This window comes from Zootoca vivipara, chromosome 7 (assembly GCF_965207765.1).
Source record: "Zootoca vivipara chromosome 7, rZooViv2.hap1.1, whole genome shotgun sequence".
Taxonomy (NCBI): domain Eukaryota; kingdom Metazoa; phylum Chordata; class Lepidosauria; order Squamata; family Lacertidae; genus Zootoca; species Zootoca vivipara.
The window spans coordinates 15600416-15625052 of record NC_142590.1 but is presented as its reverse complement, the minus strand read 5'-3'; the positions used below and the strand labels follow the sequence as shown (position 1 = coordinate 15625052).

The 24637-nt window shown below is 45.2% G+C and overlaps 1 protein-coding gene across 1 annotated transcript; it reads left to right on the top strand.

Moving 5' to 3' along the window:
• Positions 1-4065: 4065 nt before the first annotated feature.
• Positions 4066-23885, top strand: ATP6V1G3 (ATPase H+ transporting V1 subunit G3). Its single transcript, XM_035123411.3, has 3 exons — positions 4066-4163; positions 21878-21978; positions 23247-23885. The coding sequence occupies exons 1-3, from the start codon at positions 4082-4084 to the stop codon at positions 23418-23420; spliced, it is 357 nt and encodes a 118-aa protein (XP_034979302.1). The 5' UTR covers positions 4066-4081; the 3' UTR covers positions 23421-23885.
• The last annotated feature ends 752 nt before the right edge of the window (positions 23886-24637 follow it).

Here is a 24637-nt window from a genome sequence, read left to right as displayed (position 1 = left end):
CCATCTGGTGGGCGCTGCAAGTGAATTTCATTTAGTAAGAATAAAAAGGCAACATTGAAATTTCAATTTCGTTGCACAAACTGCTGTTCTTCCTATGCTGGGAGCTGCAAAGCCAGACTCAGCCTTATCGTGTCTCTCACATTTGGGATACTGTCGGTCTCATCTCAACAAACTCACAACTTTTGTGTGCCCCTCACAGATCTAGAGCCTACCCAAAAGAGCAAAGCAAATTTAACCCCTCATTTCAGAGTATCAAGCTGTGGAATTACCTTAACTAGGCTGATATCACTGTGACACAGAAACAGAAAGAGAGCTGTATTTATATCTGTTTTGTGTGTACATAAATGTAAGGCAGAGACACCAACGCCAGGGTCAGCCAATCCAGTGCCTTTCAGATATTGTCAGACTCCACCTCCCATCAACTTGCATGACCTACGACCAAGGATGAGGGGAGCTGTAGTCCCACCAAATCTGGAGGGCATTACGTCTCTTAGCTCTGCACTGAACTGTCATTGTGCTTGTGTGGACCCTCCTGAGAGTTTCAGCTTTCCTTATACATACTGGTTTTGTCAAGGAAAACCCATCAATGTAAAATATACCCATAACTCTGCTACCAACTAGGGAGAACTGACCATGCTTGCAGATTTAGGATGGTAATGGGGAAAACATTTGCGGTCTAATTAGGTTAGAAATGGCCCTTGTGCAAAAGACCCCAGGAATCTTCAAAGGTATTATCTGGCAAATACTCAAATGGACATTCAAAATTAAAGCAATTAGCAAAGTCTGTTTCTGGCAATAATTGGAGTTTACAGGTCCCTCGTAAGGCAGAAGCATCCATTCCCTCCTTTCAATGCCCTCCCCCCGCCCTGCCCATTAGCATCCTTGTTGCTATATTTTGAACCAATTAAAGCTTTCAATCGATCTTCAGATGATGCTTCACCTTGCAGTAATCAAGTTTGGAAATCACCTTTACATGAATAATTCCATAGAGCTCAGGGTGGCGTAGAGTCACAACAACCCTGTATAGCTCATGTAAAAGAGGAAAGTAGGGAGACTCCTACAGCGACAAAGCTAGCACTTCATCTCCAGCTCTGATCGAATCCTGGGCTAGAGACAAATGCAAGGTGTTCTAAAGGTCCCGTCTCCTAGGAGGTGGGCTTTCATCCACTGACGTTCTTTGCCAAGCCTGGCTTGGGAATCTGAGTGTTCAGATCTGCAAGTGCATTCATATTTGAAACACACAGGGACTGGGGCATTTTGTGCATGCACACAAAAGCTCATACCAATGACAAACTTAGTTGGTGCTACTGGAAGGAATTTTTTTCTATTTTTTTTGTATCAAATCCCAAACCTTGCACCTCCTGGCAACGTCCTATCCTGCTTTTCAGTTCATTGCCCTAAGTCTTCTAGGCCTCTTGCCATGGTGGTGGCATTCACAGCTCACAGGGACTCCAAAGCCAAGGTCCTATCAACAGTGATGCTCCCAGTGTTGTGGGAATGGCAAGGAATGCAGGCCTCCCCTCTGCAACCTTCCTGCGACAGTGGCGTCATTGTAGGACACTGTTATACTGCCTGGATTCCTTAGGATTGACCTGAAGGGGAGAAGGGAGAGTAGCACGTTGTTCCCTTGTGGTCGCTGCAATCTACAGTCTCTATATGTTTCCCTTCCACCACCCAGATGCTGAGAGAACAGACTATAAAGGCCTCAGTGGCGCTCGGCCCCATGCTAAGAAACACAAAAGAATTTTTGTTCCAAGAATCAAACAGGATGTGGTTAGAAGTTAAAGTGAGAAAAAGCCTCTGCGAATAGGAGGAGAAACAGGACGCAGTAGGAGTCCAGTGTTGCAGAATAGCAGCCTTACTCGATGTGAAACTTCGAGACTTTTGCATTTCTGAGGTTCATACCTTTATCTGTTTGAAGAAGTTCTCTTGGTTAAAACAATAGCAATGGTTGGTCTCATTTTGAGAGCATTAAACACACAGAGAGAGAGAGATGCAGGTGTTTGTACAACCTTTTTCTTTTGGCTTTGATAACTTGCACTCAAAACAAAAAGAATGCACATACAACCCCCCCCCCCCAGCTAGGCTCTTTGGCATCCTGCTGTTTTGACCCTTTCATCATTGTATGAAGTCTGAAGCTTGCATCTGTATTTGGAACAAAGGCTGCTTCTGCTAACTACTGCCAATTTATAAACTTGCTAATGCAGCACACCTGCAAATTACTTAAGACCCAATAAGGCTGTGCTGGTTTCAGAGTGGAAGGCTCACTCCCATTTGCCTGCCTGTCCCTGGACTTGACAGCTGAGGTGCATAAGCCCTGGTAAAGTATCTGCCACTTTTCAGACATGCCAGATGGGAATTAGTTAAAGGGCTCTGGGTGCTTCACTTGTGGTACATAATAAGAGGAACCTGCCCTTGTGATCTGGAGCTCTGGTTACACGGGAATTCCTTGAGGGGGTCAGGCTGAACCACTGGGCGGTACTGGTCAGCAATTGACTGGGAAATATGCAAAGTGGTTGTTTCCCCGTTTTAGGCTTTTGTTTTCTCTTTTACATTTTCATCCCCAAGGGAGGTAACTGGGAGGGCCGCTTTCTGCTGTATAAACCATTTTTCCCAGCTGGCCTGCACTTCCCCTTTTTCTATCATAAAATGCAGTCTTTTTTTAAAAAAAAAAAAAGAAATTTGACACTAACTCCTCCAGAAATAGAGGCTGCTGTGTGCTCTCTCACGTCAGTGAGAGTCACAGGATCCAGACCACTGAAAGAGGCCCCGGCCTTGCTTGACAGCTTTGCAGTGGTGTTCTTGGCCTCTTGGCTGAGGTGCACGTATTCTTACCTAGCATTGAAGAACGAAGGCCTCTAACAAGAGGCATCACATGCATGGCTCACCCATGAGGTGCTATGTTAAGTGTCCGACTTGTCCTTCTTCTCATACAGTATTTTATAATGATGTTATTCACGGGTGAAGAACCTCAGGCATTGAGTCCAGGCCTTGGTCCCCCGTCCCCCCCAAGCCATGCTCTCGCCTCAGCCTACCATGTTTCACACCCTTTTTCTGTGGTTTGGCCTGGCTGGAGATGGTCAATTTACACGCCCTTGTCCCGAGTTTATTTATTTATTTATTTATTTATTTATTTATTTATTTGTTGTCTCTGAACCTCGGGGGGGGGTGTGTGACTGCGGATAGCCTGAAATATGTGACAGACAATTATGCCACCTCAGGGCACATTTTGTAACCCCTACATCCCAGCAATCACTTTGGCATTTCACAGATGTTGGCATTTCACATCTTTCACATAAATTCTACTTTAGGCAGGGTTTTGGTCAGCCTTCCTCAATGTGGTGCTCTTCAGATGTTTTGCGCTACAAGTCCCATCATCTGCTCCTGCCAGCACAACATCTGGACGGCACAAAGTCTAGATAGTAGCAGTGCTTGGCATGTTGCCACTGGTTCTGGCACAGAAAGGTAGATTCAACACATGTGGCAAATATAGGATAACACTGATGGGGGTTGAATTTGTTTAAAATCTAAGGCTGCTTCTAGACAATCTGTGTTTCCTAAGCATTCATCCTGATATGCTTGTGCAGAGCTTATATGATGTTGTGTCATGCAAATGTCATCCTGTGCTTTCCAGTGGTTTCACCATATTGCAAAAAAAAAAGTATGATCTCTTGGGGAAGCAGGTTCATTGCACAATCAAGGAACTGGCTGTAATTGTATTACCAGAATTTGCTGGTGTGTTAATTTCCCACTCGAAAATAGCAACGGTCTGGAAGTGCCCTGAGATCTGCCGGTATTCTAATTACTTTTGCTCTTTAAAAAAAAAAAAAGTCCACAAATATTATGGACAAACACAGGCATCAGATTTTCAAAACATTTCAATGATCCTGTATAAACCAGAGTAAAAGAGAACTGGTCTGTGTGCCTCCCTTGCAGCCACCTCCCAGAGCATGAATCTTGCTTCAGCAGGCTTGGACAGGGCAAAGTAAATCCTCTTAATGTTGACACAACAAGACACAGCATAAAGCCCCCTTCCTCTTTCCCAGTCACCACACAGCATCTCTGAAATCAAGGAGCCAGAATGACGAGCCAGTCTCAGGGAATCCAACAGCTTTTGCAGGCTGAAAAACGTGCCAAGGACAAGCTTGAGGAAGCCAAAAAAAGTAAGTTGTGCAGCCCCTGGGCTGACTGCATTTCTTTGATGAATGTCAATTGAAAAAGCACAGGAATTTTTATTTAATGTAATTTTTTTAGCTTTAAATAAGTCATTTCCACATAAAGAGGCATGGACAAACAGGCATAACAAATCTCTCTGCTTAACATAAATTATACCAAGTGAGTAACTAAATTTGTAGTATTGTTATGAGTGAAGTTATCTCCTCGTCATATTATTTCTGCAGATTACTTCCAACACATATTTTATATCATTCTGATAATTTGGTTTCTCATTCCAGTAGCAAATAAACTTATACCAACAGTCCACAGTTGTTGTTTTTTGCCCACATTTCTTATAATAGTTTGTCGTATGTATATTAGTTTGTCGTATGTATATTATGGTGAGTTATTTTTGTTCCAATTAATAGCCACTAATATTTACACTGTAACTAATGTTTATTTTTATATTGGATCAATATTAACCCAAAAATAACCCGTATTGTGTTTAAATTTGTTGGAAGTCGCCCAGCGTGATGGGTAACCCAGTCACATGAGTGGCATATAAATGTTTTTGTTGTTGTTGTTGTTCCAATCCACCCAACAACAAAACTGTGGGCTTTTCTAACTGCCCTCAGTTGCATTGCTTTAATCCAAAATTGCTTTGCTACTTTACATTCCCACCCAAATGTGGTTAAAATTGCGACATCTTGCTTATTTCTCCAGATTGCCTGTATTACAGTAGCTAGTACATTTTCCTTCACTTATGAGGAGTATGAAGTCATAAATATAAAATCATATTCTTTTTTGTTTTGCAGCAACATCTATAGAATAAGCATAGGAATTTTGGGGCTAGTTCATCTTTACTCAATATTTTAACTTCTGCTTCCATTTCTCTCTTAAACTCCTTACTGTCTTGGGACATATCTGAGGCTGGGTCTTCAACCAATGAAATTGGCTTCAATTCCATGAAATGAGAGTTTTGCTTTCAGTGTTTTGTATGTGGTGTGGCTTTTTTTAACCCATTCAGAGCTATGCTTCTGCTCCCTTCATTCACTTCCATTAAGTACTACTGTAGTTGACTGTAACCTAATTGTGGCCTTCCAGAGGTGGCTGGTCTCCCAAGTCCCATCTCCCCCAACCAGCATGATCAGCGATGATGGGAGCTGTAGTCCAACAACACAGGGCTGGGTGTCTGCGTTGAACCAAAGGCAAACTCTTCTGGAACCACTGCAGACGCCATCTTGGTAGTCAAGAAAACCCCACAATTAATTGGTAGCTGTGATAGCAACGAGCTCATGTATATTTATATTCACTTGCTTTGATAATTGGCTTGCTTTGATACTGTCCGTATATGGGGGCTTGGGGTGCTGAGCTCTGAGTCCAGAAAGGGGAACTATCTGCATAGGTGCCAAGTTCCGGATTGAAAAATCCGGGATCAGCAGCGCCGCAGCACCAGAAGTCGCTTCTACGCACTTCCGGACATGCATAGAAGCGACTTCCAATGCCGCTGTGCCCATTTCCAAAATGTCCGCAGCGCCAGAAGTCACTTCTATGCACTTCTGGACATGCATAGAAGTGACTTCTGGCACTGTGGACATTTTGGAAATGGGCACAGCGGCATCAGAAGTCGCTTCTACGCATGTCCGGAAGTGCATAGAAGCAACTTCCGGTGCCGGTGCGGCACCATAAGAACATGGCTGCCAGCAGGAGCTCCGTAATCCAGGGGAATACGGGGTATTTTGCCATTCGGGAAACTTGCGGGAAACGGTAAGAAAATACGTGGTTTCCCGGGGAAAATGGGGTACTTGGCAGCTATGACTATCTGTAAGATTTGGGTATTTGTCACCTATGCCCTCACCTAGTCAGGTAGAGAGATGGGAAATCCAGGCCAAAGTGGCATATGCTGCTTTGTGTATAAAGAATGCATGAATGTTTGCTTGGGTGAGATAAGCCATCTTCTTGCTGCTGCATCCATCCTACGTCTATAAAGCCTGGGAGACCTGGCAGGCTGATTTGCTGTAAATCTACACCTTTCCTTCATAAGGCACTAGAACTGATCACTCTGGTGTTTTGTGCACCCAACCACTCCCACAAGCCCTCCTTTGGACCTGCAGTTGAGAACAGCGTCACACGGGTTGGCCATCTCCACTGCAGTTGGTACGGTTGACTCAGTTGGATTAACCAGATTAACTGCAGACCAGTCACCCGAACGGGCAAGATGGTTTGTGAACTGCTTATACAGCCCCAGAGGTTTTTATGTTGCATTGTGGCCTGTGGAGTGTGTACAATCCAGAATTGCTTCCTCTTTGTGTGCTGGGCTTTTAATTAGTAACCTGCACACCAGTGACACCCACCTCCATAAGCCCCTCCTTCAGAAAGCACCAGTTCCGAGGAAATCTGTTCCAGCCAGTTGCAGTCCGCCCTGGTTGGTTCAGGATTCAGTTGTGAAGCAAAACATTGAGCTTGCCCTTTCTGAACAGAGAAGGGCCTGACATGTTAAACTGGAAAACATGACCTTCGTTTTCTTGCAAAGAGATTGTTGTGTGTTAAGTTTTTACATGCTTCAGCGATTGCTGCTTTTCTGTTCTGGGGAAGGAGGCAAGAAAATGTATTTCTGAAACCTCTTTTAAAGGCTTATAATCTTGCTGTTCAGCTAAGAGCTAGTAGACTGGAGGAAAGTTGGGATATGAACAGCATGCTAAATATGTAATACTAACAGGCCAGGGTGGCCAAGTCATAGTAATAATAACAACTTATTATTTGTACCCTGCCCATCTGACTGGGTTGCCCCAGCCACTCTGCACAGCTTCCAACATATATATCTACAGTGGTACCTCGGGTTAAGAACATAATTCATTCTGGAGGTCCGTTCTTAACCTGAACTGTTCTTAACCTGAGGTACCACTTTAGCTAATGGGGTCTCCTGTTGCCACTGCGCCGCTGCCACGTGATTTCTGTTCTCATCCTGAAGCAAAGTTCTTAACCCGAGGTACTATTTCTGGGTGAGCGGAGTCTGTAACCTGAAGCCTCTGTAACCCGAAGTACCACTGTAAAAACATAATATAACATTAAACCTTAAAAAGCTCCCCTATACAGGGCTGCCATCAGATGCCCTCTCAAGGTTATGTAATTACTCATCTCCTTGACATCCTTCCCTTATCTAATTTGGGTTGCACTGTGAGTAAACCACAAGACCTTGTGCACAGGCCAGTGGGACATCCCTGCTGGCCTGTCATTGTGTAGTCAGCTCCCAGGTGGCTCATACCTTCCATCAAACCAAAGCACTGGGATATTTCAGTGAACTGAACAGGCTGAACCTTTCCCCACTGGTTCTGTTGTTCACTAGCACCGCCTCCTCCCTGCCTACTAGTGCTGTTATCTTCTGTAACTGGGTCAATCCTCAGGCACCTAGTGGCGTGTGCTTCTGCCACATGGAGGATGAAAAGGAGGAGGCAATAGCGATCAACGTGTGGAGACAGAGGTACTTGGTGATCATTGGGGACAGCAGGAAGGAGAAAGGCTTAGAGCAGGCATCCCCAAACTGCGGCCCTCCAGATGTTTTGGCCTACAACTCCCAAGAACCCTAGCTAACAGGACCAGTGGTCGGGGAAGATGGGAATTGTAGCCCAAAACATCTGGAGGGCCGGAGTTTGGGGATGCCTGGCTTAGAGGCTTCAGCCAGCATCCATGTTGCTGGCATAGCTATCAATGCAAGCTTGAAGGTGAGTTTAGATCACATCTGGAGAACATACCGAGAGGTATCTTATGATTTTATGTCCACAGACCCGAAGAGGGGATTTGTTGAGCCAAATGCAGCTTTTCCTCAAATTTTATGTGCAAGCTGCATCTGAAAACACTGCAGGCCCCAAATTGCATCCACATTAGATATTTGTAAAGAAACCCTCTTCTGCTTGTGGGTCTTCTTTGCTAGATTGAGCATTCAGAGATCCTGCTGTTACATTTCTTCTCCATCTTTCCCAGAGCTTTCTCCTAGTAATGCGGTAAAGCAATACAGTGTGATCTGCGCTCCCAGAGAACGTGTGCGAACGCAGTGTACACATGAAGCTTCCATGCTTCCGCATAGCTTTGTCCCACACTTTTGCAGTAATATTCAAAAACCTCCACCATAGTGACAGGGCTGGTCATATAGGCCCTTCCCAGCCAATCAATGCCTAGCAGGAAGAGAGGACAACGATCAGCCCAAAGGAAGCCAGCCACCCTATTGCCAGTAGCGTGGGATTAAGTGAGGCGACTCCTGTGCAACGTTGCTAAGGGATTTTTCTCACCCATTCAACACGTTAGCAGAAACTGGGACTGGGTGGGAAAGGCAAGCTTGAATTGTCCCACATACACAGGTGCTAAATTGACATACACGCTCCACAGCAGGTAAGGGATCAACTAATGGGGTAGCAGTCCCTTCCCACAATGTGGGTTTATGTGATGGGGGACTGCTATACCTCATTATTGGGTTTCTACCCTGACACTAGTGATGGGAGTACGTGTGTGGACTTATTCCTGTGGGGCAAAATATTCTACCCTCTGTGTGCACCTAGATAAGGAAAAAGGGGGGAGGAAGCCTGGAAGAAATGTATTGATTACATGATTATTATTTTTTGCACGATTGTAATATATAGAGCAATCATCATCCGGCATTCAGCCTACTCACTTTCACCTATTGCCATATTAAAGCTCAGAAGGCACTGAACCTAAATTCATATCTCTGCCACCACCTCTTGTGTGATGAGATCTACACATCTGGTATGAATCAAACATCTGCTATATCCCGACCCTTGATGTCAGCTGTGTCCTTGAGTGACCAAACAACAGGCCCTTGTTTGTGCCGCTTAGTGCATAAAAGAAAAGGTTAATGTGATCCAAACCTTTCATTAATTTTTGCTTCGCCTTGTGTAAAACAGCAGGTTTAGATCTAGGTCCTGTCATGAGACGCAATCAGGTGTAACAGAGAGAGACAGTGGTTGAATGCATCCACAACGCTGCCAATTTACTCACAGTGTCCAAATTCAGTGAAATAAGAAACAGCAGGTCGCTGGTGTGACTGGACCAATGGCCGTGTGGGAAACCGTAGAGGCTGCCATGCTAGCATGACATCCAGAACTTGGTAATATACACACCGTGCATCAAGCACACCTTTTTTGATTTTGCAGGGTTAAAAACGGAAGCAATGTCATGAGACTACAGCTGAGAGTGCTCAGTGCTGCTTCAGTAGTTTATTAGGCAATGTCGAAATGACTTATGTCTCTTAATATTTTTGAGGTGTTTTGAGAGGTCACATATCAAGGCCCCATCGAAATGGTCAAAGACTAAGGCCTAGATTTGATGTGATGTTACAGCACATAAAGCATTTGTCTCTTTCGGCAAACCATGAATTTTTGCATCATGTGCAAAAGGCATTTCCCATAATCAGTGGTGTAGTGTGGGGGAAGGGTGGCCCCAAGGCAGGATGCTGAGGGGGCCCAACCAAGTGCCCCCATGATGGATTCCCTCACCGAGGCCACATGACGGCCGCCTTCCAAAGATGTGAGTTTGCTCCTGGGCCAGGCCTCTGGGGCTGTGGCAGTGCCTTCTTCTCCTCACAGAAAGAGAAAGGATGCCCACCAAGCAGAGACAGGACTCATCCAAGGCTTGTTGTGGCTCCGGCACTACTGGGATGCCACCAGGCCAGCTAAGGAGTGCCAGCTGCTGCTCTCACTGGGAGCTCACCAAGCTGAGTGGGCAAATGCGGTGACCAGCAGGTGACCTCCATGAGGAGCAACCACCACAGGGGCACAGCGAATGCCCACGAGGAGGTTAAGGGATGCAATCCTTGCCTTGGCCCGGGTGCTGCCAATGCATGCTATGCCACTGCCCATAATAGTGCCTCTTCTAGGCCATGAAATGCACTCTGGAAATTTGTCTCCTATATTAAGTCTGAGGAGTGTTTCCACTAATTGTATGAATGATGAATAGCTTTATGTTGTGATAATGGTCACATCCACCACCTTCTGTCCCCATTGCTTGGTGTGACTCTGGTTATCTTACTTTCTTCTCTGAAACCATAAACTTTTAAATCTCAAGGGAAAGGATAGCATATTCTCTCCAATTCTACAGCTTGCCATGGCCCCACAGCAGTCAGTTTGTGTTGTGCCACATACCACGTAGCAAAACGTCTATGTCCAATAAGAACACTCGGTCCTCATATTGAGGTTTGATAGATAGCATGAGCCTGAATCAAAATATTTGATTTCAGGCCATCGTGAAGCATTTGCAGTGAGTCAGCCCAACTTCCAGGCCAGCGGCTGCTGGAGGCTTCGGCACAGTTGCTGAGCACATAGAAGCTCAGTCATATTCAATGAACGTTAACCCTGGGAAAACATACACTTCAGGCTCTTTGCAGAGGGGGGGGCGGAGGGTGGAATAACTCTTTAAAATAGTTTGTGCCCATCTGTACATAATCCGAGAGATCGCCCTAACATATAGAGTCTGGCAACTGTGATTAAATAACATGGGGTGGGCGGAAGAATGCGCATCCCAGAAGTTGAAACGATATTCAATAAATCCACATGGTTCCTCGCCAGATTGTCTCTGCACTGGCGAGGCTTTGTATAATCACACTTGATCTCTCTTTGAATCCTGCAATAAGCAGAGTCAGCAAGACAAATGCCCATAAATTGACTCGAGGCCTCAAAAGGTTTTCTGTTCGTTTGGTGTTCCCCGCAGCTTAAATCTACTCATGGAGAGGCAGGTACTGACATGGGACTGCGCTGCCCACCGAGCGGATAATTTACCGCTGGATCAGTCAGTTCCATCCAGAGCTGTCTCAAGTCACAGAACCACGGATAAGACTAGTTTTTCCAAGCGCCATCTTCATTGCTGTGCCATGCCCAGAGGAGTTACATTGCTACGTGTCACTTCCGATACAGCTTCACATGTGCGCTGCAACCTCATGCAATCCAATGTGGCGTGGCAAGCCAGAGAGAAACAGGGTGGGGGTGAGCAATTGCCTTGAGTCTAAAAACTAAGCATTCATCAAATGTGGCTTTGTTAGGGTCTGAGTCTGATCTTTCTTACAGTGTTTCCACCCTCCTGATATTCGCCAAGAAACCCCCAGAGTTACACCAGTGGAACAGATACAGAAATGAAAGCCCGCCATTTCTCATAAGATGCTTGTAGACAAGAAACAGCATTATGTGTGAGATGATTTCAGTGAGCTGGGCTCAGTTAACAGGATTGCTTTCCTCTGGATACAGGGGAGAATTCCAATATTAGAGACAGGAAGATTGAGTGCGGCTGGAAGGAGGAGAAGCTGTACTCCAGCTCTATCGTATTTCAGACCCTCCAGGTGTCCCTGTTTTCCAGGGACAGTCCCAGATTTACAGAAGCCACCTCGGTTTCTGGTTTGATCCCGGAATGTCCCTCTTTTCCTTAGGATGTCCCTGTTTTCATTGGAGTAATGTTGGAGGGTATGGAGATATGGTACTCCTGAGCCAAGGAGATAAGTAACTAACTATACAACCTTTAGAAGACATCTGAAGGCAACCCTGTATAGGGAAGCTTTATAATGTTTAATGTTTGATTATTGTTTTTACTTTGGAAGCCACCCAGACTGGCTGGGACAACCCAGTCAGATGGGCGGGGTATAAATAGTATTATAATAGTATAGTATATTATTATTATTATTATTATTATTATTATTATTATTATTCCGGTAATAATACGAATAAATAAATAAATAAATAGAATAGGATGTCACTATTTTCATCAGATGAATGTTAGAGGGTATGCTTTTTTCAATCATTGGAAGGCTAAGAGCATGGGTAGGCAAACTAAGGTCCAGGGGCCGGATCCAGCCCAATCGCTTTCTAAACCCAGCAGAGTATTTTTACATGAGTAGAATTGTCCTTTTATTTAAAATGCATCTGTGGGGCATAGGACTTCGTTCATTCCCCCCCCCCCCCAAAAAAAGTCTCTCCCCACACCCACAAGGTCTGAGGGACAGTGGACCGGCCCCCTGCTGAAAAGGTTTGCTGACCACTGGCTAAGATGATGAAGTCTTTAAAACAGATATAAAAATTGGGCTTTGGGAGTCAAACCTCCCAACTAGAGATAAACCTGCTAGAAGGCAATGTTAATGTGTTGTCGAAAATATATACGATGCTATTAGAATGGGAAACAAAAAATGAACAAGTGAAATCTTCAATGATACATTGGGCAATGGGTATTGGTAATAATATTGAGATAGGTACAAGGGAGCAATTGTGGAATAATGATACAAAATAACTTTTTAATGCACATATAACCACATGCACACATAAAAAGACAGCTGATCCGTTTTGGCAAATGAGGCAGTGTCCTGCTAACTTCAGTCTCAACTCAGCCAGCACCACCTGCCTCTCTTCTTATTTACATCCAGTCCAGAGAAATGGCCCTGGCTGTCAGCTCCCTCCTCCTTAGTGTCTGTGTTGCCTTTGTAGAACTCAGCCGAAAGTAATATGGGGACAAAATCAGAGGTAGCTGGTTCTGCCTGTCTTTGGCTCTACCTATTGTTGGGCTGCAAACACATTCAAAGCACATTCCTTCCCTCCAAAAATTCTGGGCACCGTGAAGATTCCTTTGTCAAGCCCCCAACTCTGGTCACGTATTACCTTGAAACTGCAGCGACAACAGTTTCACCCCCAGTAATCTGGTAACAATCCTGTGGCAATATTTACGTTCCGTTTCATCAATAGCAGGACTATTGTACTAGCAGGAATCACTTTGTACCCTCTAAGTATTTGAAGCAGCCAAGAACGCTGCAGAGAATCAAAGGCTGCCTTGTAATCAATATATGCTGCCGAGAGATTGTGCTTTCCCATTTACGAGTTCACCAAGATCACAGCATCCACAGCGAGGTGATCGGCGAACCAAAACACATAAGAGTGTGCTCTCATTAGGGGATTGGGGTCTGTGCTGCTCTTCTTGCACCTCCTTTGTGTTCCCGTGTCATATTAGATGGTTTTTAAACATTCAGTTGTACATAGAATTGACATGGGCGGGAGGCAATTGTGCCAGCCTACAAGCATTGATCCTAAATCTGCTGTTTATATAAACCGTATGCAGGTATACTTTCTCCATTTGATCAGGAACTGATCTCTGCTAAAAACAGCTTGGGATCAGGATATCTTAAGGAGCACCTGGGCCAAGTCCAGATTATCAAGGGTGCACCTGGAGCAGTTACACCAGGGCCCAAGGACTCTGAGCTTTCCTTTTTTAAAAAAACGTATGTCGCTGTGGTTAAACCACTGAGCCTAGGGCTTGCTGATCAGAAGGTCGGCGGTTCGAATCCCTGTGACGGGGTGAGCTCCCGTTGCTTGGTCCCCGCTCCTGCCAACCTAGCAGTTCGAAAGCACGTCAAAATGGAAGTAGATAAATAGGAACCGCTACAGCGGGAAGGTAAACGGCGTTTCCATGTGCTGCTCTGGTTTGCCAGAAGCGGCTTTGTCATGCTGGCCACATGACCTGGAAGCTATATGCCGGCTCCCTTGACCAATAATGCAAGATGAGCGCACAACCCCAGAGTCGGTCACGACTGGACCTAAAGGTCAGGGGTCCCTTTACCTTTACCTTTATTAAGAAAGTTAGGAAGCAAAGTGTGCACATAGATGAGCTAGCCTGGTTTCTTCCCCTTTCAGTGTTTTAAATCATAGTGTCATAGAATTGTAGAGTTGGAAGAGTTCCCTGAGGGTCATGTAATCCAACCCCCTGCAATGCAGGAATCCTGCCCACAACTGTCCCTGGGTGGGCTCGAACCACCAACCTTCTGGTTAACGAAGTCAGAGCTATGCTTGAAGAGTAAATTGTTTTGGCACATGGAGAGAGGAATCCCTTCGTCCTAAAGAGCTGCTCTTTACCCCCTTCCCTTCAGTGCACTTTCTTATTTCCCAGTTCATGGAATCTCTGCAGTTTGCCCAGGCAAATGTTCATTTGTAATTAATATACAGGTAGTATAGCCTTGTTTATCTGAGGTATCTCTCCCCACCTGCAACCCCGCCCCACAAACAAATAATTAATACATGGGGGAAAGCTTGGAGGTTTGGGGGCAGGAAGTGATTTGTAGTGTTCTGCGTGAAACAAGTAGAGACTTTGATGAAGTATAATGTGAACAGGCGTCGCATGTTAAGGTTTGTGCTGGACTTCTGTGCAAAGCGACAACAATGGTGACATGGATGAGGAAAATAGATGGGTGATTTTAAAACTCCGTTATTGATTACTGATCTTTGTAAACCACTTGTGTTTTGCTGAGAGCTCTGAAACGCCAGAGGCCCATAGTATTCCTTGGTCTGCAAAGTACCATTATTATTATTTAGTCTTTAAGATACCACAAGACTTAATCTGGCCTTGCCCAAGCAAGCTTTTATATCCAACCTGATCATTGATATTGTCTGGAGGAGTGCAGACAGATGTCCCCTGTATTAAACACCTAGCTAGCCTCAATCACTTTCAGGCATCTCTTGATGACATTTTTATGCCCACAGGTCTATGTCGCTGTTTAAAATCTTCACGAGTAGCCAGTCATTTTGATGTATATTTTGTTCTATTTTTAATGGTTTACTTTTCATGTTTTATTGTTGTATGCTGCCCTGGTATTTTATGAGACGGTGGAATAGGAATTCTTTTATAAACTGTTTGCAGTGTTCCCAATAGCATATAGAGTTCATGTGCAGCATGGGGGGGGGGGACAGGAAGCAAGGTCCACATGGCTGCCTCTGCTGTGTGAGAGACCAGCTTCATTGGTCTTTCCATCCAAGCTTGTACTTAAAGGAGCTTTGTGATTTTAAGAATAGGTGCCTTGAGTTTGCTTCTTTTCCTCATGCTCTTCTCTCCTCGTCCTCCTTTTGTGTGAGAGAGACTTTTTGATAGCTGTACCAACTTCGTCTGTTATCTCTTCGGTGATAAAAAGTCAAGTAGCACTTTCAGGATGAGTCACCGCTGTAGACCCAATCTCCCCACCCACCCCCTATCCCGTAAGTTTTGCTTTCTATTTCTTCTTTTTGCTCTTTCCGTGGTGGTATTTTTATTTCTTCCTTTGCATTTGACGGGCATTTTGTTGTTGTTGTGGTTGTGCAGTCAATGTACGCATACCAAGAAAACAAAGGCCCTCTTTCCCCCTGACAGGATGGCCGTGTCTCCTACTTTCCAGAGGAATGAAATGCAATATGCAAGTCATAGGAGCCAGCTCCTAGGAGCCAAGGTCCCTTTGCCCATGATCCACCCCCTAAAATATTTGAGGGGACCATCCCCTATAAGTTGATGGGCATTGCCATTCAAAGGGTGTGTGTGCATCGCATCATGTGATCATTGGGGATGGGGCTTACCTGCCCCCCCATATTTTATTCAAGTTGGCACCCCTGTTGCAAATGATATGCAACTGGCCACCCTAAATCCTAAGCGGTTTACAGCCTAAATCCCGACAGCAGAAGGCAAATAAAAGTTGCAGGAAACAAGGGATGAATGTGAGTGGGTGCACATGGGCCTCATTTTAATTATACACTACTTAGTTCATGTTGTCAGTTTGCATTTCTTAGTGCAGAAAGTATTGATCTGATGTGTAGATATAGATATATTTCCTATTCTACTTAATTCAAGAGGGTTCCAGAAGCTTCTAGAAGCTTCTCTGTGTGAAGGAAACAAGCAGAAGGTTTATGATGTTTGGGTTATTCCTTCAGAGAAGCTGAGTACAGCTGGTTTAAACTGGTTCTGTTATCTCTTTCTGTCAAGATCATGCTTACTATCATAGCTGCCAAGTATCCCGTATCCGCCGGGAAAACCCCTTTTTTCTTACCGTTTCCTGGCGGTCTCCCGTTTAGCGGAAAATCCCGGTATTGTCCCTTAAATCGGGATACTTGGCAGCTATGAGTGGAGGAGAATTACCTGGCCATTTTTCTGGTGCCGCTTGCCCTTCTATGGGCACCAGAAAATGGCGGCGCCAGCGCCGGAAGTCGCTTTTACGTGTTTCCGGTCATGCACGGAAGCGACTTCCGGCGCCGGCGGCGCCATTTTCTGATGCCCATAGAAGGGCGAAGCGCCACCGGAAGTTGCGTCACGCAACTTCCGGTCATGCGCGCGCTGCCGATCCAGGATCTTTATGACCCGGACTTGGCAGCTATGCTTACTATAAAAGTAAGGCCAGAAGGAGCCTGGGTTTCACTTTCTCTTCCTGTCTCTTTTCCTTCTTGTGTGGTGTTCTGTATATAGTGTTAAGTATGTGACTTATTATAAGTTATTGTCAGTTTAAGTTAAGTCTGCTTGAAACTGGATTTCTTATGGACAGTGCCAATCCTGAATGTATTGGATTTGTGACCATTATGCTCCTTTGCCTTCAGCAGCAGTAAAGCTCTGCTGGAAGAAATATTAATTGCCTCTGGTCTATTTTTTGGGAATCCTGCAACGTGTTTAAGTTTTTACTCTGCTAACTATACGTTGGTGTTCTACTCTGGATCAATATTGAGTAGACTTTCAGTGACGTATGTCACATTTTCAAAGAACAGATAAAGAGTAGCCCTGTGAGCTATGACTGAGAAAATAGTGGCTTTCCTCACACCCTTTTGGCTGAAGTGAGATTCAGACTGGTGACTCCATAGCTCACAGACTTCAGCCACAACAACAGCTCTCAACATCCACCTGTGACTTGCTCCTCTAAGCTGATACATTACAAGGATATGTGTGAAGCACCGCACCTTAACATCACATCCTGTGTGAAGCAAGCTGCGCGGTTTGAACTTGCTTGCTTGCCTCTCCACGCAAGTGGGAACCACCTTGCTACAGCTCTTAGCTGCTGTCATATTGCACCCCTTTTATGAACTGCAGGACTGTGGCATGAGTGGACTGACTTATGGGATCAACTTTGGGTTTTTGCTTAAACTCCAAGATCCACCAACCAGGTATAACATGGTGGCTGTGGAGATGGAACCAATAATCTACTGCATCCCATAAGCCAGGAATAGCCAATGTTGTGCCTTCTAGTTGTTGTTGTTGCTGCTGCTGCTGCTGCTGCTGCTGCTGCTGGACTGCAGTTATCGTCACTGACTATTGGCTGCGGCTGATGGGAGTTGGAGTCCTACAACCCTGGAAGATCAGCCCATTGGCCATTTGTGCCATAAGCCATACACTGGAATAGCCTGCATGCACGTGTACAATTCTGCAAGGGGTTTGAACACAGAATTCTAAAAACTGAGTAGAAAAACCAGTCCACAGAAACCAAGCAATTTTAGTTCATATTACTAAATTATTGGGAGTCATAAACTCGGCAAGTCACCGAAAGGCTGATTTGTAGAACATGTTCTGTCTCTTGCCAACCCCAATCTGTGCTACTCTTAATGTTAAGAGGAATGCAAGAGGCTGCCATGAATTGTCAATCACTTTTAGCCCACAGAAGCAAACTTCATATTAGTAAACAATCCGGTTTCCCCTCCTGGCTATTATGTCCTGTCCTGGACATGTCTCTGCCTTTCACAAATGGATGGGTTCTCCCCTCCCTGCTTTCAGTATAGCTTTTATTAAAGGGATCTTACCGAGTGAGATGGAGCACCCAGCTGTCCACTAGGGGTGGGGGAAGAAATTCGATTCAGTCCTCATTCGAAGGCGAGCTTACCAGATTTGCAGTATCAGAAATAATATGCCAACCGAAACACAGCTATCCTTTGAAATTCACACTTCTCTGAAGTTTGCCGTGCAGGTCTCCAGTCAAGTAATGTGTACAAAGTTGCATATACTGGGTGGGGTAAAGTGTGCATATAATTGTGTGTATTAGCAAAGCGTAGCATATATCAACACGTTACACTGATGAAAATTGCTTCACAAACAATAAATAAGTTTCCACGCATCTGACTGGCTTGGCCTAGCTAATTTATAATTTGTGGCTTCCAACAAATTATAAAACCCCAGTAAAATATAAAAGGAAGCCCTGAGCTATGCTTTCAGATTCCAAAAAAGTCATAGGATTTATTTTTAAGATTTCAACCTTACAGATCCAAGTACAGTCATACCTCGGGTTGCGAATGTGATATGTGCAAGAGGCACGTTCACAATCTGCAGCACCGCATTTGCACACGTGCGTGACACGTTTTGGCGCTTCTGCGCATGCGCGTCATGTCATTTTGTGCTTCTGCGCATGCGCGAGTGCCGAAACCCAGAAGTAACCCGTTCTGGGACTTCCAGGTTCAGCGCGGGCCGCAACCCAAAAACACGCAACCTGCAGTGTTCGCAACCCAAGGTATGATTGTAAACAAATAAATGCAATCCACTCAGGAATGTGGGCACTTACCTGAGGCTGACCCATGATAGTTTGCTGCCTCAGATGAAGGACACGGTGGTCTCCCCCACCCCAATTCAGCACACAGAAGCAGTTGAACCTTACATCGACACCAGTGGAGGAATAGCATCTTCCACTACACCTAAGGCATTGAACCAGATTAGGGGGGCACAGTACAGGCCATGTGGCAACAGGGTGAAATGGCTGGAGAGGCCAGGAGGAATGGCCTGGGAATGCTGCTACTGCCTAACGGTAGGGCTGGTCCTGTAGTAACTCAGGTCTTTGCAAAATTTACAGTGCAATCCTTTTCAGAAGTAAGTCCTACTGAGTTCAATGGAATTTGTTCCCAGGTAAGTAAGTGGGCATGGGATTGCGGCCTTGTTTTTAGTGTTCTCTAAAGATTACCTTTACATGGGTGGCACTGTGGTCTAAACCACTGAGCCTCTTGGGCTTGCCGATCAGAAGGTTGGCTGTTCAAATCCCCACGATGGAGTGAGCTCCTGTTGCTCGGTCCCAGCTCCTGCCAACCTACCGGTACCAGTTCGAAAGCACACCAGTGCAAGTAGATAAATAGGTACCTCTCCGGCGGGAAGGTAAATGGCATTTCCATGCACTGCTCTGGTTTCGGTGTTCCGTCGCGCCAGAAGTGCCTTAGTCATGCTAGCCACATGACCCGGAAAAACTGTCTGCAGACAAACGCCGGCTCCCTAAGTCTGTAAAGCACCACAACCCCAGAGTCATTCGCGACTGGACTTAACTGTCAGGGGTCCCTTAACCTTTAAGACCATCACTTTCCTGTCCTTCTTGTCATTATTTGTTCCTCCCATTCTCAACTTTACCTTTGCTTTCATGTCAGCGGCATATCTGTGCTAGAAATCTCCTTTGATGTCCCCACCCACCTTTGCATTTAGCAAGTGTTGAGAAAAGGGAGGGGGGAACCCCATAAAATGTAAATGTTGCAACTCAGCGAGTGGCTGAACTGTATCTTTGTAGTGCCTTGGAAATCTGCCAGCATTAAATAGAATCCAGTTGGTGTTGACTGAAAGGCTCCTGGCTGCAAATCAATATGGCAAATCTTGCAGAATAATGTCTTTTCTCATCAGCGACAACTAAAATCTGTTCTCTGGCTGTGGCTTTTGGAAATGGGGGGGGGGGAGAGAGAGAGAGAGAGAGAGAGAAGAAATGTTTGATTTAAAGCTGAAAGCATGATAGGGAGTCATCAACGGTTGCACCAAGGAATGCATTGTGACAGTGCCCAGTGTCTTTTCGGTTAGGGAGCCTGGGAACATTCAAGTTGCTGATGTGAGAGCTAGTAAATAAAATGGTCCTGATCATGGAGTCAGCACATAATCAAAATGCCCAGTAAACTCCATACGAGTTTCCTTCCTGTAGCCAGCACGTGGGGAACAGAGGCAGAAGACAGGCTCAGTGACAATGGATGCAATTGTGCTCCCTCTCAGAAGTTTATGTACATTGTTAAAAAGGCAGAAATAATAATAATAATAATAATAATAATAATAATAATAATAATAATAATACAGTGAACGCTTGGGTTGTGAATGTGATCCGTGTGGGAGGCACGTTCGCAACCTGCAGCGTTCGCAAGCCGCACATGCACAAAGCGAGGTTTAGTGCTTCTGCGCATGCGCGTGTGACGAAACCCAGAAGTAACCCGTTCCAGTACTTCTGGGTTCGGCGTGGAGCGCAACCCGAAATAACACAACCTGAAGTAGCTGTAACCCGAGGTATGACTGTAATAATATCCTCCCTTTAAATAAATAAAAGAAATAAGATACTGTGCGCTGCCTCAATAGCTGACCTCAAGATGAATGATTCACACAGTTCAACAAATTTAAATGGGGCTGAGAACCTGTGCTCCGCCAGATGTTACTGGACTACAAATCCCATCATCCCTGAGTAACAGGATCAGGAGTAATGCAATCTGGAGACACGTTAAATTAATTGATGAGAAGCCATCTTGGACTTTTTGAGTGACAAAAGAGGAAGGTTGGGCCTGGAAGGGAAACGTGGGGGGGGGGGGAAATACCACTTAGCAGAATAGCACGGAAACTGTCATTTTTAACACAACCAGAAATTTTCTCAGAGTGTTTATTTTAAATCATATAAACAATGGTAGTACTAACAATTGACAGAAAGTGTTGTAGAAGTAGCTTTCCTTTATCACTATTTCACCCAGCGTTATTGGAACTCTTATTATTTACATAAACTAGAGATTATATCCACAGACAAACGCCAATTAAGGGATTGGTGCCACTGGACAGAATTACTATGTGATCTGCAAGCAATCAAATTCTTTAAATGGTCTCCTCGGTTCTCCCTTCTAAAAAAACGGTCCATTTTAGAGCCAGTTACCTGTCAAATCTCCAGCCAGCTTCACTTAAGATTCGCTTTTACTGAGCTGTGTTTTCAAGCTTTTACTGAGCTGTGTGCAGCCTGTTTTTGTGCCTCCTGTTTCATGCTTTGCCTGGTTTTGGGAGTCAGGGGGGGGAGGGGAGCCTACCATAGCAGGAGGGGGGACACACCCGTGACTGTTCACCAGCCTAACTCATCTCTACCTCTTGGCCTCCTTCCTCTCACTCACCTGCTTCAGCTTCTGCCTCCGATTCTTGACTTCTCTCTGCCACAGACTCTCCCTGCTCACTAAGCCAAGTTACCCCATCAGCGTCCAACACCTCCTCTTCCCATTCTTCTCCCTGCTACCGCTCGTCATTGCCCTACCACTGCTCCCCGGGTTCTGAGCCTTCTTCCCTTCATGGTTCCCCAGCTGGTTCCTCCCACCACTCCTCTGTGTCCAACCAGCCCATGACACCTTGCCTAATCTGCCAGAGATTCTACTGTGGCTCATACTCATGACCTGTCCTATATCCATCCCAGTTTCACCAAGAGGAACAGTGTTTTTGAAATCAAAAGTTAGCAACCCCGGGTTGTAGGCATGTGCACACCCAGCAGAGGAGCAGGAGAGCTCGAGACTTGTTCCCATGTCATGCAGATACGAAATACCAGGAGTCTCTGTGAAATAGCCCTGATAAACTAACACGGGCGGGGAATCTCATTCCTTATCTTTACACTGGGAACAAAGATAACTTGTAGGAGAAATGTTATGTTGCACATTGAATCCATTCTCCACAGGGTGGTTGGTAACCTAACAGGTTTATTTGCAGGGTTATATATTATACACTGAAATCAAGCCTGCAGCAGAGTTTCTTCTAGTCCAAGGGGAGGCTAATGCTCAGTTGGGCTTAAGGGAGTGGCGGGCAGCAAGTTCACTGTGTTTGAAGGCAAGGATGGTGCTCTCTGTGCCCTTTTCTAAGCCGCAGGCTTGAGATTTCCAGGCATGAAAGAAAGGCTATGTAGAAATAATATTAACTTGTACTGTAATGCCAGCTGAATCACCTCTCCTTTTTGTTTTCCCAGGAAAGGGAAAGAGACTGAAGCAAGCCAAAGAAGAAGCCACAGCAGAGATTGACCACTACAGGCTACAAAGAGAAAAGGATTTCAGACATAAGCAGTCCAATGTGAGTAAGAGTACCAAGGGAAGATTGGATAAATTAAGGGTTGCTTCTCACACTTACTTGGCTGAGGATAGTCTCTCTGTGGAATGTCAATGAGCATGTGTATTTCACCTCTATGCGTGAATCTTTCCATGCATCCCAGATGCTTAGATGCATAGGTCCAGTTCCTACAGTGCTTCCTGTTCAAAGGCCCAACTCACATGCTTGCAGCTAAAGATACTTTCCAGACAAACTACATAAGCTAGAGCATGGGTAGGCAAACTAAGGCCAAGGGTCCAGATCTGGCCCAATCGCCTTCTAAATCCAGCCCGCAGATGGTCCGGGAATCAGCATGTTTTTACATGAGTAGAATGTGGCATTTTATTTAAAGTGCATCTCTGGGTTATTTGTGGGGGCTGCCTGGTGTTTTTACATGAGTAGAATGTGTGCTTTAAAAAAATGCATCTCTGGGTTATTTGTGGGGCATAGGAATTCGTTCATTCCCCCCCCCCCAAAAAAAATATAGTCTGGCCCCCCACAAGGTCTGAGGGACAGCTGAAAAAGTTTGCTAACCCCTGAGCTAGAGTAATAACTCTAAATATATCTTCCATGCACATCAAACCATTGTGGGTGCTTCAATTCAGGGCTGCCTGATGTCTGACATTTCTTCTGCAAAGCCCAGCATGAAAGTGAGAGACCATGGATGGAATTCCAGTCATTATTTGTAGTCAACCGGCAATTCCTCCCCTCCTCCAATTCATTTCATGTGTGAAACCTTGGTAGGCTGAGATAAGGGACCGAACTCAACTAACACAGCGCACTAGTACTCCCATTAGAGCAACAGGGCTTCCCCCTCTCCATCTGCACCTACCCCGAATCTTCTCTGGTTGGAAGAAGCCCCAGAACAGCATGAAGGGGTGCGAGAGGGGAGACCATTTCTTCTGGCCAACAGAAATGCTTGCACTGGTGGAATGACCAACTAGCACAACCTTGAATTCCACCCATGGTCTCTCACCTTCATGCTGGGCTTTGCAGAAGCAACGTCATACATCACTGTGCACCACATGTTACGAAAGTGGACGCACTGGGAGAGATTTGTGATGCTTCTTTCCATAGCTTGGTTTGTAGTGAGAGAAGATATCCACACCTCGCTTCCTCCATGTTGACAGTATGTGCAGAAAACTAAAGAGAGAGGTTTCTCTTGTTTCGTGCCTGGCTTCGGAGAAAGTAGACCTAGCTTTTTCATTTGTTCCTGTTTCGTTCACGGGATATGTCTTGTTTTGCCTTTGTAGATCATGGGCTCTCAAGGGAACCTGTCGACAAAAATAGATGAAGAAACCGCAGCAAAGATCCGGGACCTCACCAGTAACTATCATAAGAACATGGAGAGTGTGATTGGATGCCTCTTGAATGAGGTGTATCACATTGACCCTGAACTCCACGCAAATTATGCATACACCATTTAAATCCTTCCATGGGAAAGTTTCCAAAGCAGCAATGCCATCCCTACTATTTGGCAGAGTGAATATTTCCAATTCAGGTGGCAGATTTGCGGGTACCGTTACAGGGCAGTGTGCTGTCAATCATTACATTTTAAGCACTGGTGAGAATTGGGCAGGAGCCATTTGGATTTTCTGCTTCTGACACCACAGCTGTCTTGAGCTGCCTTTGATCAGAAAGCATAATTTCCCTGCCTTTATTGTTTTCTGTTTTCCATTGTCCATGCGATATACACAAAAGCCCAAAGCATGTAGATGTTTCTAAGACATGTGATGTGACCAGTTCCTGCAAGGTTTCACGCAAACATTTGGTAGGATGGATTCTTCCCCACCTTCTCCTCCACCACCCGTCCACACATACCCTTTTTTTGGTAGCAAAGAATGTGTCACTTAAATATGGGCAATGGCAGAATAAAGAATTGTTTGACACCAGCAGCTTTTCAGTGGGTGTATTTTACTTCTGTACTTATGTTCCCCACTACTTAAAACGTGTTTGCTTTGCATGACTTGGCCTGTTGCAGGAAATCTGTTTGTCACAATATGTGGAGGGTTTAAAATAACTGAGTATGCCATCAATATTATAGATATATAATTAGTTTTAAAATTAAAACATTTGTTTCAAGTGTGGCTGTGGTGCATATGGAGAAGCAACAATCAAATACACTAGGTAGCCTTACAGACCAGACATAATTGTGTAGAAATGATGTAGGACAAGGAAGTCGTGTTTGTGGCTTTATTGGTAGTTAGAATAATTGCCCCTTTCCCTTTTTTTTTCTAAGACAGAAATCTCGTAAGACCTAACGTTGCTAGGCTTCTAACTAGGGATAGATGGATCCCAATTTGGTTCCCAGCTGAATGTGTGAATTGGCCAGGCTGGTCAGGCATCTATAAGCTAATTTAGGCCCTTCCAGGTGCAGCTTTAAAACTATGTTGTGAAACAGGAAGCATTCCAGCAATGCCAGCGAGCCATCCAGTTTTATGTTCTAACTAGCTGACCCGGCCACGAGTTGCTGTGGGTCATCCCTGTGATTCCCCCCACACTGTCCCGATCCATGACGTATCCCACCCCTCCTCCCTCCAACCCTCATCCCTGTGTTTCGGTAGGACACCCTTCCGTTTTCCCCGGGAGTGTTGTCCCCTCCCCCTGTATCTCCATACATTGGCCCCTGCACACACATCATGAA